Source organism: Esox lucius, chromosome 19 (genome assembly GCF_011004845.1).
Source record: "Esox lucius isolate fEsoLuc1 chromosome 19, fEsoLuc1.pri, whole genome shotgun sequence".
NCBI lineage: Eukaryota > Metazoa > Chordata > Actinopteri > Esociformes > Esocidae > Esox > Esox lucius.
The window spans coordinates 27,071,290-27,087,463 of NC_047587.1; the positions used below are offsets into that span (position 1 = coordinate 27,071,290).

Below are 16,174 nucleotides of genomic sequence, written 5' to 3' on the forward strand. Positions count from 1 at the left end.
AGTATGAACCAATGACCTGGTGTTCTCACAAGAATCTTTTTTACTCATCTTAGTGCACATAATCTTTCTTTTCATTGGACTACAACGTCTTTTGTTCTTTTCTTTGACGTATATTCTTTATGACACAAATCGCTGACATTATTATACCATTACCTGCGATTTTGTACCTATGTGCAAAATACATTATTCTTCACCTAGTGTAGTAAAATCTAGTAAATGAGCAAGAAAATTGCAAATGACTTTCCTAATAACTTGAATAGAACATGGCTGAGCAAGCAAGCAAAATGCTAACTGAAACTAACAAACACTGGAGCCAGCAAACAGTTAACTGGAGCCAGCTAATAACCAATGAAGCCAGCTGGCTGAAACTAACTAGCAGCTAATGTGAGCTAGCTAATTGCTAACCCTACAGTGCAACAATTGCAAAGTTACAGTAAAGTTAAACATTTAACTTCTATAAATATGTTGGATACTGTCAGGAAAAAATAAATCTCGAAAAAATATGTTCACGAGCAACAAATGCATTTTTTTCAAAGGAATGCAGCACCATCACTGCATGTAACATTCAAAATGTGTTTTTGTCTAGTTCAAAGTTAGGCTATTACCATGCTGTTTCACTTCTATATACACAGTAGTAGGCAAGTATCAAACTTTATCGACATTTCCAGTGTACTTTTGTACTTAAAAGAGCTGGAAAAGAGGATACATGATGAGACAGAAAACTTGGCTTTTATTTCACACAATCATGAGAACACACAGGTGTTGGATCTGGTTGGATAGTGAATGATCCCAATGCAACGCAACCACATCTCTCTACCCCCAGCCACGCTAAAATTACTTTAAATTCAATCAATTTGATCATATTTGTCCAAATTTACATGCTAATGAGTTTGGAGTACCCTGTTGCTGTCCCTGTCCAAAGTCCTCCTGGTTTTGTTGCAGATCAAGACGATACCTGATGATTTCAGCTGCCACTGTGCTGACACCTCCCCCTCTCCCGTTTTGTCCCCTTCCTTGTACATCTGGTCATGCTTCGGACCTGGACTAAGTTTAAATAGAATCTGGACTCAGCCGACATGCATTTATTAATTATTACAATTGCAATCTTAATATGTTCACCCGGCACAGCAAGAAGAGGACTGGTCACCCCTCTGAGCCTGGGTCCTCTTTAGGTTTTTGCATCCTAGTTTTTCCTAGCCACTGAAATTCAACACTACTGTTATTTGCTCCTTGTGGTTTAAGGCCGGATATTTTGCAAAAGCACTTTTTGACAGCTACTGATGTAAAAAGGGCTTTATAAATACATTTGATTGATTGATTGCTTGATTGGAGATCATTTGGTATGAATTTGGCAGTTGGAAACATTTATTACAATTATAAAATGCAATTTCTTGAAACAGTTTCTATTAGGCTTTATTTTCTTTCTTAAATAATTGAACCTAACATTGTGGCAATCACTTGGTGGGGGAAGTACGATAAAAAGCCTGAGTCATGCAATACCCCATTGCAAAGCATATTATGACTCTGGAGGATGACAGTTCACATGGCAGTGCCCACACCCCCCAAGGGAGGGGCATTTACATTAGCCAAACTTTCATAAAAATTTACAAAAATGGGAATTGTGGCAAATAATTTATCTTCTATTTCTACAAAATAGTTAACTTGACTTTGATCAGCTGTTCACTTGAATGACAAGTCAGTCACATGGGATAATAAATCAACTGAGTGAGTGAAGGGGACTGGCTCTCATTTGGACAGTTGGATTATGAAAATTCCCATGTACGCAGCATATGTTTTAAACCGGTTCACTACAGAGCTGTTATTTTGATTGACATCCCTTTTGTTCTGTTATGTTAATCAGGTTATGAATAAAAAAAAAATTCAAACACATTTTTAATTAAAACCCACTGAAAATAATTATTTGTCTTCATTTTATTACGTTACCCAGAAACAGTATTGCTTATGTGCAACAATTTGCAAAAGTTTCACTTTACAGATGCATGGTGTGCACACTTTTGACATCCTGTTCAGATTTATCACTCTAAAGGTAGAACACTAAACATTGGATAAAACAAGATCTTTGAAAATGGGCCTAAATGGTCATGGTATCAAGGGCCCATGACATTGAGTGGAAGGATTGATATGTAAGCTTAAAAAGGGTTTGCATAGAGAACTTCTGCTGCATTCAGATAAACTGTAGGATACTGCTATATTTTGACTCCAGAGATGCGGTTTGAGATGTGATTGTGTCTGTGTGTTCGTGTGTGTGAGAAAAACTGCAATTTCTGGAGCATAATGGCAGAATCTGTGAGGGGTTGTTATCATGATTTTTAGCTCCTCATATAAATATAGTAACATGGGTCCCCTTGAGTCATGTGACATTACATCATTCAGTGCTCTTAAATAGCAGTAGATAAGCTCATTGCATGTTGCCTAGTTGATGGTATTTAAATTCCGGGCGTGTCTGTTGTATATTATGCAGAAAAACACATTTTAAAATGTCCACCGTTTGCCTGTAGTGACTGAAGTTGTGGATGAAGATGTCTCTGAAGAGGCTGTAGTGATCCTGGGTGACTGTAACACTGCAGGGATGAGGTAGGACACTGGTGCAGGGAAAACAGGGTTGAACTTGTAAAAACTGAAACCTACCACAAAACGGAAACATCTCTACAGTGGTATGAGAAGATATATGACAGACAAGAAAATTAAATAGGGGCAGCAATGAGGAACACATGTGGGGGCGATAATAACAAACAGGTGTCTGTGTTCTGTGGGGGAGTGGGCATTGGACCCCACCGGTACAGCAGGACTGCCATGCCAGGACGTGACAGTGTTTTTTATACATGGCATTTAATGTAATCAGATTACTTCCGTGTTGCATAACGGTTTGTGTATAATGAGCTTTATTCTACAGTCACCCGAAAAAGCCAATTCATCTGGGCTGTGATGGTAGTTATGGCTGCAACCTCGAAACAACGTGAATAATAACTTGAATGACATCATATGACGGTATGGATGTACACTATATCATGACCCCTTTCTGATGCTTTCTGACTCCCCTTAAAGCAAGGGGGAGGTGACTATATTTAGCCATGGCCTGAGTGGATGGGAGGTGTAACTGAATTGCTAATAATTATGAAAAGTAGTTTGTATGCGGCAAAATTACTATAACTAAATATATATATATATATAAAATATATTTTAATATCTTAATTAAGTTGAGACATGATGGCATAATGTCTCTTATTTTATTCATGTGAATACTTGGGAACAGATATACTAAATTAAAGAAAATGTAGATGAAATTCAGTCTTTCCTCACCAAAAGGGATGTATGGAATATTGAGAATAGATTTTACCTTTAACTTTGGAGTCTGGTTCTGGCCTTTTGCTGACCTCTGACTTAGCCAGCCTGTCTGTCTCTCTTGTGGACTCTCAGAAAGATATAAAAACACAACCATGTCCTCTAATGTCCTCTCCATGCCCCCCCCAGCCCCTTAGTACCTGGTCTTGTCTGCCTAAACACTCAGCCCTTTACTGGCTGTTTAAACTGCTGATGCCTTGCAATTACCATTAAAGACTATCTTCTGAGAGCACCACAGTGATTTCAAGAGCTTTTTGGCCTGGAATGAACACATTTTCTAAATGCTTATCACAACAAAAAAACCACATCAAGCCCTTATTGTATGGGATTCCACACCAAAATCTCTCTGACCCTGTGTACCTTTGTGTTGAGGTTTTTTATAATTGGATTTTTGTTTCCTAAAGTGAATGATGCAGTCATTTGCTAATGCCATTAGTTGTCATTACGGAAATGCATCAGAGAAGATAGACATTTTCCTGAAGTTGAACTTGTTGACTAAGTCCTGTCCTTCTTTTCTTGGTTGTCCTACAGGTTGTTCAGATTGGAGCCCAGGAGGAGGGGGAGAGCGGATGCGTGCCTGGCTTCCAGGTGAAGGAGTACCAGGTGGAGTATAGCGGAGGTTTCCAGAAGGACCGTCCTCTCACACAAGGTGAGTGAGAGACAAAATACCATCCTGATGTGTGGAGGATTAGAGGATGCCAGGAAGGTGCACAGCACTTCAGACACAAATATCTAATACAAATGTCAGTATTCAGTATTAAGGCAAGAAGAAGTAGTATATAGTAAAAAACAAACACAAGAAATGAGCAGAACATGATACTGTATCAATATAGTATATACTAGCTCCATACTTGCACAACCAATTAGTTTAGTTGACTGCTCAACTGTTTGGTCATTAGGCTCTTGGTCGATCTGTGGTAATTAAATGTTTTTTCAGAAAAATTTGCGCCTGAGTCAGTGGACTCTCTAGGCTTGTGATATATCTTGTCTATGTTGTCTATGTTCTTGTTCAGACCCAAGAAGTTGCTGGTCTTGACCGGTCATCTGCATTGGTGTGCAAACTTGGTGCACTTATCCATCTTGGTCACTAAAATGCAGGGTTATTTGCATGGTTTGGCCCAACCGCTTAAACCTCCGCTGGCATTCAAAATGATTTACTCCCCTTGGACTTTTCCACATATTATTGTGTCATGTGTTACATAAAATCTAAATAGATTTAAATTAGCATATCAAGTTCAGCCAGGTAACCCTATTGGTTATTGGCTAGCGAGGCATCAGCTGATCTTTGATCGCTCCTATCATAATATCAGATTTCATACCTGAAGTACATGTTGTGTTACCATGCAGTTCCAAATTCTCCCACCACCCCTGCCTCCACATGTTTGTTTCTGTGTTTCCATTTGTGGGGGGATTGGTAATGTGTACCTTGCTCATTGTCTATGGGGATTGCTATTAATAATATCAAAGTGAAGTTATTGTTGGTAGTATTGTATACACGATCATGTGATGGCAGTGAGTTACCCCAGAGGAGCAGAACCTAATGTCAAGGCATTTTATGTGCCCATTGCTGTGCGTAGTTGTCGTATATATAGTTTAACTAATGCGTGGAGTTCTCTGAATTAGGTCAGGCATTTTGCCACTGATCAACACAGGAAAAAGTCCATGATGTCAAAATGAAAAATAAAATCGACACATTTAATTACAAATGCCTAAAATAATCAGAATATATGGAAAATATAAAAAAATATCAGCAAATCAGTTGTTTTGCAGAACTTTCATTGTTTATTTATTTTTTGTCATGACAACGCTACTATCATTTCAGTGTGCTGGGAAACAGGAGTAGTTAGGTAGACCGCTGATGTATGGCAATCTGACATTTGCCACAACATTCTTCAATCAGTTTTGATTAATAAAATATGCTATGTAAATGTGAGATACTAAGTATTGTTTGTTTTACAAACTTCCTCTTGATTTGTGAACGTGTCAGTTTGCCTCATGATTTGTCAACGAGACAATTTTCTTTGTGATTTGTCAATGAGTCCTTCTCCTCAGAGTGCTGCTGCAGGATGTGTGCATGTATTGACCAATCAGATTCACTGAAATTGCAGGTCACCCAGGTCCAGGCACAATGTACCAAGCTCAAGACAGGCTCTCCACTTTTCTCAGATTTGTATTTAGCAAGCCTGATAACACATCACTCACGACAGACAGAAGCTCCGACTCACAGTTTATGTCTGCTATTGTGTTTATAGAATAATTCTAGTTCATTTTTTTTTTGTGGACATTTTCTCACAAATAAAAGGTTATAAATACACTCTGTTACCACATTGTTTTCCCTGAGAGACAGAGTGCATTGTGGGCTGGACTATTTGCTACTTTTTAGTTTAGAGTTATCATTCAATAATGTCAGTTTGCCAAGTGTTTTTCCTGTTTTTCTGTAACCATGTGACCTGGTCCCATCATAACTCATATTGATTTTTCTTTTTAAACAGATTAAGCCAGATTGTATGTTGGGTCTGGTGTTTTACTGCTTAGGTTACCATATCAGGAAAATTATGGCTCCTAGAATATGGTGCCACATTTGCCACAAATTCAAGTCTATGGCTCTACAGTTGTCATTGCCTAGCTCTTATGTCAGGCAGTATTGCCTGGTGATGTAGAAGAGGTGAGTCTTTGTGGGCTGGCTGTTATGTTCCCAGCATTGAGTATAATTATGTGGTTTGCGGTGGATTCAACTTAAAAACTTTAACTTACATTGTGACGAAGAGTTTGTCATCCTCCTCAGTGTGCAGTTTAACTGACATTGTGAAGGAATGATTTTCATCATCATCAGTGTTCAGTTTGAGCTAACGTTGTAGTAGAGAGTTCATCATCCTCCTCAATGTTCAGTTTGAACTAACATTGTAATTGAGTTTATCATCCTCCTCGATTTTCAGTTTGAACATCAAGACAGAGGGTTCTTCAGTATCCTCTGTGTTCAGTTTGAATTAACATTGCGATAGAGAGTTCTTCATCTTCCTCAGTGTTGAGTTGAACTAACGTTGTGATAGAGTTCCTCATCAACTTCAGTAAGTGTACAGGAAGAGAGTAAGGGACGCAACTCAATGTCTTGTTGGCCATGTTAGTAATTCATTCACACTGGAAGAAATAAATAAAAGAAAGTTAATCTTAAAAATATAGTTTTCCTACTTAAGTTCACTACATCTATACTACTCAACCTGAAATGTCATGAAAAGCAAATGATAACAACATATGTCTTGGGGGTCATGTTGGCTGTATTTAAACAGGCTGCCTAATTGTATTGTATTTGCTTTTGGACCACTGAAATTAGTTCTGAAAAAGAGCTTAATTGAACAAATCTAAACAGATGTGATTGGTTAAAAGACCAATTAGTAAACTATTATAGAATTTCAACATTTAGTTATCTCACACATTTAAACCATCAATCCATCAAACAATACAATTACAGCATTCCATTAAACATGAATGATTAAGTAACTTTGAGTAAATTAATAATTGTTCAAATGTTCTTATTTGCCATGGGTATTCTGAAGCTCCAGCCTGAGAGAAGCTTTTCAAATTGCTGGTGTAATGTGTGGGAGGGGTAGTTTATGACGACCAGTGTCTTCGTTTTGGTTGCCTTTTGAAATAGGCTTCTCAACTGTGCTTTTGGTTGGCTAATTATTTCACTGTGTTGTCTATTCTGGTGAGTTTGTTTTTGCTTCACACCTTCGGGTTTCCATACCAAACAGTCATGTTGAATGTAAGGATGACATTTGGAAGATACTAGCATATAATTTAACCTATTTAGTCATAATAATAGTAAATAGTAACTTAATGTGAAAACTAGGCATGTTGCACACAAGAAAAGGCAATTATTTCCTATTTAATCTGCAGTATATTTCATATATATTTATACAAAAGTAGTAGACTGTAGTTCCAGTAGTTAGCTGCATCGCTGCATGGCAAAAAGACAGAAAACACTAGCTACAGAACTCTAGACTTGAATATAACGTATTATATTAAAATTATAACTATTACCAAGCTACTGCAAAATGTTGTTAAATTACAAATATAACTACGTGTACTGTGCTCCATTAATCCCCAACACTGACCATGAGTTACTGTACTGACTGATAGAATTAAAGCGGACCCACAATCGCATGACCATCCATCTGAAATCTTCTATCTGAAACGTCCCACCTTGAGGTCACTTTTAGACAGGTTAAAGTCTCTTTTTAAGAAAAGTGTGTTTTTGGATGTGCTTGGCCATTTCAAAAAGGTGATCACTTGACTGTTCTTAAGCTTAATATATAAATATTGTTTCCCACATGTCTATCTGATCTCAGTGGATTTACAAACAAACTATAAAGATGGATTTGAGAGAAGAGTCAGTGAGTTTATGTCCGAGGTCATTGCCATGGAGACAGCAGTTCCAATGTTTCAGTAGGGAGTAGACCTGGTTGTCTTGACAGTGTTCTGTGGGAATCCACAAAGCCCAGTACTGGGAGATCTTTCTTTCACTCTCTTCCTCCAGCAGCCCTCCCCCTTCTCTTAACTGTCACAAATCAGTGGTCCACTGCTCCTCAGGGATGTGCAGTAATGTCTGCTGTTCGTCTCATGCTCTTCTGGGATTTCCAGTTATGCCTGTTGACTAGTTTCCTGCTCCTCAGGAGAAAGAAGATTCTAGCTCCTTGGAGAATGACAGAGGAGTGAACAGGTTACAGAGCTGCTGGTCTGTAAAGTGTTGTGTTTCTTCTTAGCTGAACTATGGAACATTGTGTTTCCTTTTAGCTGGCCTGTGATGTGTTATGTTTCTTCTCAGTTTGGCTGTGGTGCATTGTGATTCTTCTCAGTTTGGCTGTGTAGCATTGTGATTCTTCTCAGCTGCTCTGTAACGTGTTGTGTATAACAGTTAGACAACACTGCAATGGTGAGTTTGAAGGTCAAGGTAGAGGGTAATTAATTTGCTTATAGGGGCACGTGTATGTACACATAGCCACAGCCTGACATACATTTGATATAACTTCTTCTCTGGAAGATCATGATTTATAGTATATTTGAATAGACAACACATTTCTGATGTGGCAGTGTGAAGGAAGTGTCTTTTTTTCAGTTGAAAATAACATCTTCTATATCCTCTACTGTAAAATGACAACACTTTGCCCAAGTTTTTACTTGCAATCTTTTCTATTTCATTGTGTTTGATTGGGAGAAGCAGCAAGGCATATTGTCATCTTGATACCCAGTGATCCGTTCACAGCGAGACAGAGATCAGTTCTGCTTTAGCGCACCTCTCCTGTCAGCAGAAACACAACACACCATGGGAGGTTAGCTCACATGCATTCCCTCACAAACAGCATAGATAGTCTTCTTCACTACATGTCTTCCTCTGAGACACACCCAGGAGCAGAGAGAGAGACACTTGTGTCTTACATCTAGAGGTCCTTCTAGTCCTGTTGGATGGTTGCTACTGAACTGGTTGAATTAAATATTATTAATGAATGCAATGGCAGGGAACAAGGAATAGTTACATCAAAATCTGTGGTTGTTTTGCAGGCACGCTTCTAGAGCAACATACAGGTACTGCATTCAACTTAAGATAGCTAGATGGGACAACCTTTAGTGTGGAAACGGGTCTGGTGTGTCTTTGTGCCATTATGTGTCTGTGCCACCTTTTCTAGTATGGCCAGTGTTACCGAAGCCATATCCATGTTAATGTAGTACTTTTTTATGTCATTGAATTTCTGGTTCTTCCTGATGACCCTGTTGGAGTTGAGATCGCATTACCAAGCCGGGTGATCATGACGAATAAGCCAATTTGGTTTTAAGTCCCACCTGTTTGACTACATTAAAATGGTGGATGCATTCAAATGTGATGACCATGCTAGAATGCATTTTCTCCTAATTAAGTACTCTAAACAGCTCTACACACATGGGGAACCTTCAAAGGCCCCCTACACCACCAGAGAGGCCCAAAGGATAGATACAAATATATATATATATATTTTATATATTCATTAGCAATTTTGTTTTGATTGATTTAATCTTTTTTTTACTTAACTGTAATGATCTTCCTATTGAATTTCTTCAGTTGGTGTTGGAAAAAGAAGGGTTAATATCCGAGAGCAAATATATCCAATCTGAATTTCTCTTTGGTGGTAACCTGGTAGAAATGAGCTAGCTGTGCTCAATGCTCATTGGCTAGACCCTCAGGATTTGAATAGAAGGCACCCGCCAACGTCACTGACATTGACTTCAATTAGAGCAGAATTTTAAAATGACAGTAGAATCAACCAATCACACATTGTCTTGTAATAGGTGGGACAATTGTATGAAGCCTAATAGCCCTCTAGAGGACCTAAGTATACGTCACTAATTCAGAGCCAATAGCGAGCCTTGTCTTGTTTTCTCATGCTTGAGCCTAGCTAGCTGGCTAGCTTTTTGCAGTGAGTGTATGTAAGGTTGGCGATGGCCCAGCTGTCAGCGATGGCCAGGCTCAATTGAAAAAAGTACTATTTAAAATCAAAAGATAAGCTACATGAACCTGCCATTATCCATTTCACAAATTGGACAGGAGAATGGACTTCATTTGATATGATAATCATAATGGTGAGTGGACATTTTGTTTTCATCTACAGCTTGCTTTATGTTGCTGTCTCATTCATGTAATTTTGAATACAAGGTGATGATGTTGCAGAAGGAAGTACAGGGTACAAGACATTTCTTGTTGCGGTGCAGGTTTTTATGGTTGCATGCTGGATATCAAACTTTTTTGTCTCTGATAGCATATACTGTCTGTGGTCTTGAAACAATGTGAAATGTGTAGTTGAATTTATTTCACCACTATTTGAGTGAGTGACTGTTTTGGCAAATGTTTCTTTGAAATGACACAACCGTATTTTCTCCTAAAGTGGTTCCTGCTATCGATATTTGCAACTATGTAGCCTACGCTTGCTGTTTCTGTGACCCACAGCCGAGGCGCGGCTTAGGAGCGTTTGACTCTGTCTTCAAAGAATTGCTTCTCCTACATAGGTCTGCAAAAGGAAGGTCTCAAGTCATGCTCTATATACACAGACATCCGAGTTCTTTGTCTATATGTTTGACGTCATCTTTTTCCGCTACTGAGGGCCTAGCTCCAATAGTCACGGTTCGCCACTGCTCTACACATACGGTCACAGCACATTTTCCACAATAAAGTAGCAGTCAGGTGGACTGTGGGTCCCTTTCTGAGTGGCAGATAGAGCCCATGTGAGCTGTAGGGAGACCAGTGTAGAAAGACCTGAGCTGGCAGGTAGGCTGTGCAGCGAGATGCTGGAACTCAGCCTGGGTGTCAGAGGCTGCTGGCTCTTCAGGTGACACATGTAGATTTATGTAAATGGTCCCAGCTTCACTCCTGGCCCCTGTACGTATTCAGGCTGGGTAGTCCTGTAATTACCAGGATAGGGGTGGATTGGTGAGGGCCTCTACCTGTTTGGGAAGGCCTAGAAGTCAAGGACATCCATCTCTCTAATGGCTGCTGGGAGAAACCAGGCAGCAACCACCAGACACAGCCATACTCACACTCAAGTACCATTACTTCCAGATGGACAGGACCTAATTACATGAATAATTGATGGAAGAAATGCTAATGGAAATGCATAAGCAAATGTGCAGAAAGCTAGTGGCAAGAATACAAATGGAGATTTCCCCGCCCCTGTCCCGCCCTGCTGTCCCCATGTGACTTATGAGGTGATGATGAGCATATATACTCAAGTAAGCATCCTCTGAACAGCTCAATCTGAGATACTGTAAAACATATTGTCCCGGAGTCATTACGGTTCTTTTATAGTCTGCATCTTTCTGTATTCAGAATGTATGTTACTCTGTCAGACTAATCTAGATGGACACAAGAAATGTCCAGTGGATTGAACCTAAATGACCTAACTGAAATGATATTGAAGACATTGTCATCCTCTCCTCATGAGTAGGTTGGTCTGAAAGGCAAAACGCTAAATGAAATAATTTGCTTTTAAATGGAAATAGAATAGACTAGGCTGTGGGTGTTTTCATATCAGCGACGCAGAAGGGAGTTCAATCAGGTGTGGTCTTTTTAGAGCAGGGCTTTTAGAGTTGCGCAGATTGTCTCTTCTGATGATAATGAATGCAATAACAATTTTGCTCAATTTATGAAAATCCAATGCAATTGATTGCAAGATCTCTCCAAGTGCTCTGCCCCTAACTCAACATGTGCTCGAGTATCACCAAGGCATTAAACCTTGTTGAAATAAAATGTGACAGCACAAAAACAAACTGCATTCCAATATCAAACGCCACTATCAGGGGGAATTAGAATATCACTTTCAAACTTTCCCCCAAAAAAATTACCTACCAAAGGCAGCTGTCCAGATTTCTAATTGACCCAAAAACACACCAGGCACAGAGAAAAACTGTGTAATGTCTATTTATTTGGGATGCATATCACGTCTCTTAAAGTTGTACTCATTGCTTCAACAGTTCATTTAAAAAAAAGGGTTTCACTGGCAGCAATGAACTATGTAGAGCCATACCTCTTGGCTTGGTGGCAGACAGAGGGACTGAAGGAAAGAGCCCACTCCTTACTGGCTTTGAGCCCATGGCTTATTAACTGTACTGAGCTCCTAAGTCCTCCTCTCTGGCAGGATCCCTGTCTCTAGCCTATGTTCAGTCAGACTTTATCATCTGGTCAATTTAAAAGTACTTGGATTCTGATGTAGCCTGCTGGTTTTAGATCAATTGGAAAAATGGAACATGTTTTCTAATATGTTTTTTTCTTCTTGAGGTTTCACATCAAGATTTCCCAGCTTACATGATAAAGTGCTCTGTCCTTTGCGCTCCAGACACATTCACACAGACACTCACATTCACGCATCAACACATTCTCAGCCGTTTGTTCATGGATAAATATATATATATACACACACATTACAGCTTTCATGATAAATGTTTCAATTTGATAAGTGCAGCCGACCTTAAGACCTAATCACCCTGAACAGTCCTCTATCATGTTGATTATTAATGAGGAGATTTGCAGTTTCCAGTAAATTCTGTAAATGTTTCCCTGCACAGAACTTAATGTGTTTCTATACAACTGAAGTATGTTTCCTTGCTTCCATTAGAAGCTTTTAAAATAGTACCTTTGCATTGCCAAAGTTTTTTTTGAAGGACATTTAAAATAGGTGTTTTGCTTCAAGTTTCACTTTGATTTACTTTGTAATTTTTGACAGCTAGTGTAATACTGTATTTAGTATAGATCATTGGTTTCCATAGTAGCATGGATCGTATGTTCTTTACATAGTCCAAACTGTTAGTATAAAAGTTTGGACACACCTGTAAGATTGGCAAACATTTGCTTCTCAAGGGTGCTTTCACTGAATGGTGCTAGCAGTCAATTGCTTTGTGTTCATATTGACTTTTAAGCCTTCAGAGTTAAATTGCTATGGTGGCTGTCAATGGCGAGAGAATTCTGCCACAATGTTTGTATCCACAGCATACAACTCACAAATGTGAGCCATGATTCGTAAATACACAGCATATAATCCACACATGTAAACCATGATCTGTAAATACACAGCAGCGAATCCATGATTGTAAACCATGGTTCGTATATACGCTGCATTAAACTCACAAAAGCAGTGCCTGGATCAGTTTACATTTGTGCACAGAAGTTTTACAGTTGTGTTTGGAGTGCAGGTCACAAATTAGCTATAACTGGGGATGAACAACCACAGTTGGTTAGCGAACATTAGTTGGCTGTGGTACTTGCTACTACAGTACTGTGCTGTCTGTAGCAAGCTAGCTGTACGCTGTGTGTTTTCAACATAATAATAAACATTTATAAAATATTATTTTCACTTAATGAAAACTGAAAACTTCTCATTCACCATAATTTGAGACAATGTACAAGAACACGTTTTTTGACACCTGTGAAACCACATCTAATCACAGCTGCAACTAAACTACTGTATTTTGTGAACAGCTCTTGTCAGTGCTCCATAAAGGATGCCAGCTACTTTAATCCAAACCAATACCAAACAAGTATCATGTTTTTACTGTAGTAGACTATATTCATTAGACTAGTTGTAGTAAGGACATTACAAGTCCTGGTAGCTAACACAGGAACTATAGCACAAAACTACAGTTATAATTATAGGAACCTTTAATAACACGTTGGAGGTTCAAGCTATGATTGGCTCAAAGTTGTCAGCCACTGACGAGCATTGCAAAAGTAGAAACGACAGGTTTGTCATAATAGGTTGGTACACAGCAGGTGTGTCTTTTTCTAGCAAGTTAAGGAACACCCTCCTACTGTTACTGTTAAGTGCCTATCGGCAGTCAGATTCTCTGTGTGCTTCATGCTTAACCTGAGAAGCTGAACTGTCATGCTGCTGCCCTGCTTTCTATCTCTGGGTTCTTTCAGTAGGACATGGTTGACTGTGGGCCAGGATTTCCTTCTAGTTTATGCATGGCATAGTTCATCCAGATCACGCTATATTATTTGTGCTACATTAATCACCTCCTTTGGTTGTAGAAGGACCCACTGCCTCATTTACAGTGTATTTTTTATTGACTATAAATCAGGTGTGCTTTTGACAAATGACAGTAATTACTGGAAAGGCCATTATGGTGTGAGGAAGTGTTTTCCTCTGAAACAGAGAGGTTTGCTCAAAGAGTGATTATGTTCTTTTAAGAGTAGAGCCAGGCTAGGATTCCCTGTGGCACTGATTTGATGAAACCTAGCTGAAGAACTCTGTTGAAGAACTCTGACCAGCTGAGGAACCTGGGCCAGGGAAGGAGAGAACATTGACCTGGGCAAGGGAGGGAGAGAACATTGACCTGGGCAAGGGAGGGAGAGAACATTGACCTGGGCCAGGGAGGGAGAGAACATTGACCTGGGCCAGGGAAGGAGAGAATATTGACCTGGGCCAGGGAAGGAGAGAACATTGACCTGGGCCAGGGAAGGAGAGAACATTGACCTGGGCCAGGGAAGGAGAGAACATTGACCTGGGCCAGGGAAGGAGAGAACATTGACCTGGGCCAGGGAGGGAGAGAACATTGACCTGGGCCAGGGAAGGAGAGAACATTGACCTGGGCCAGGGAAGGAGAGAACATTGACCTGGGCCAGGGAAGGAGAGAACATTGACCTGGGCCAGGGAAGGAGAGAACATTGTGATGATGAGAGGGGTGAAGGTGCAGAGTGTAGATGGAAGAGGAGGTGGAGCAGAGAGATATTGATAGGGAGTGTGCATGTTTTTTCACCTTCATGCTGGGCTGTCACAGCTCAGAGTGGGCGTCATTGGCTAGTGAGAGACATAGTGGGCGTCATTGGCTAGTGAGAGACATAGTGGGCATCATTGGCTAGTGAGAGACATAGTGGGCATCATTGGCTAGTGAGAGACATAGTGGGCATCATTGGCTAGTGAGAGACATAGTGGGCATCATTGGCTAGTGAGAGACATAGTGGGCATCATTGGCTAGTGAGAGACATAGTGGGCATCATTGGCTAGTGAGAGACATAGTGGGCATCATTGGCTAGTGAGAGACATAGCCTGGTGCACCCAAAAATCATCCAGAGCAAGCAATCCCATCTGCATCTGAAGGACAGTTGGGTACCATAGGAATCTGCTCTGATCTGCTTTCCTTAGTAGACTAGGAAGTGATCCCTCTGTCTCTGCTTGCTAGCCTACTTACCGGAAAAATGATGTCGTACATCTGCTAGGATGAAAAAAAAAAACATCTTTCATACTATCACTCTGGGAAAAACTAACCAAACGTATCATTCTGGACAACATGTTCACAAGAGGGTGTTCATCAGTTAGTATTTTTTAATGACAGCTTTGAGGAAGTGTTTAAATATTTGCATTTTCTCATATACACAAACTGTAAAGATGGATAACCTCCTGTGTCCAGCGGTCTGCTGATGCACTGCTCTTGAAATTACATTCTGAAATCAGCTGTGATCCCAGGAAATTCTCTATCCAGATAATATACCAAAAGAACAAGAAACCAGGCAAGCCTAGTTCAGCCGGCCTGCAATAAAATGTGTTAATCATGGATGCCCTCCCGAGAATCAAACCCATGTCGCCCACGTGAAAGGCATTGTCATTAACCACTACGCCACCTAACTATACATATACCAGACATTAGTATAGACTTTTCACATTATATTATTTTCACTCATTAACATCACGCCAAGTTTGTAAATTTTGTTAGACACCATTAACTAGTGTTAAACTGAGTAACGTTTCTTATAAAGTTTACTTCCACCACAAATAGTATCTATGAACTGTATGACTTTTGCCACTGGCCGTTTTAAAAACTTATTAGCAAGTAGTATGTCGCTAGATGCCATTATATTGTGTTAAACTGGGTAATGTTTCTTGTTAAGTTTACCTCCACCACAAATAGCAACTATTAACTTTATGGCTTTTGCCACTGGCCGTTTTAACAGCTTATTAGCCATTCGTGAATGACATTGATACAATAACTACTGAATCAATATAGGTGACGATAACTGACTTCTTCGTCAAATGAAAAGATGAGAGAATCGTGTAGCCAGCCAAGTGTTTGTCTATCCTGAACAAATCCTGAGACATAATTTCGAAAATCCAACAGAAATAGTCTCAATATAGTAAACAGTTTCATTTTAGACGTCCCATAACTTATCTACTCAAGGTTGTAGCCAGCAAGGTTTATGTCTATCCTGAACAAATCTTATTTTGCCACTGGCCGTTTTAAATGCAAATTATCCATTTGTGAATGACATAGATATATCTATCAATATAGGTGATGC

General features: G+C 39.6%; 1 protein-coding gene across 2 annotated transcripts in view; it reads left to right on the forward strand.

Annotated features, from left to right (window-relative positions):
- Positions 1 to 16,174, forward strand: part of cdh13 (cadherin 13, H-cadherin (heart)) — a 433,392-nt gene that overhangs the window by 144,551 nt on the left and 272,667 nt on the right. For both annotated transcript variants that reach the window (XM_020056601.2, XM_010894024.3), the window contains one exon: positions 3,895 to 4,012. In XM_020056601.2, the coding sequence (XP_019912160.1) occupies positions 3,895 to 4,012 (118 nt within the window). The remainder of the gene's footprint in view (positions 1 to 3,894; positions 4,013 to 16,174) is intronic.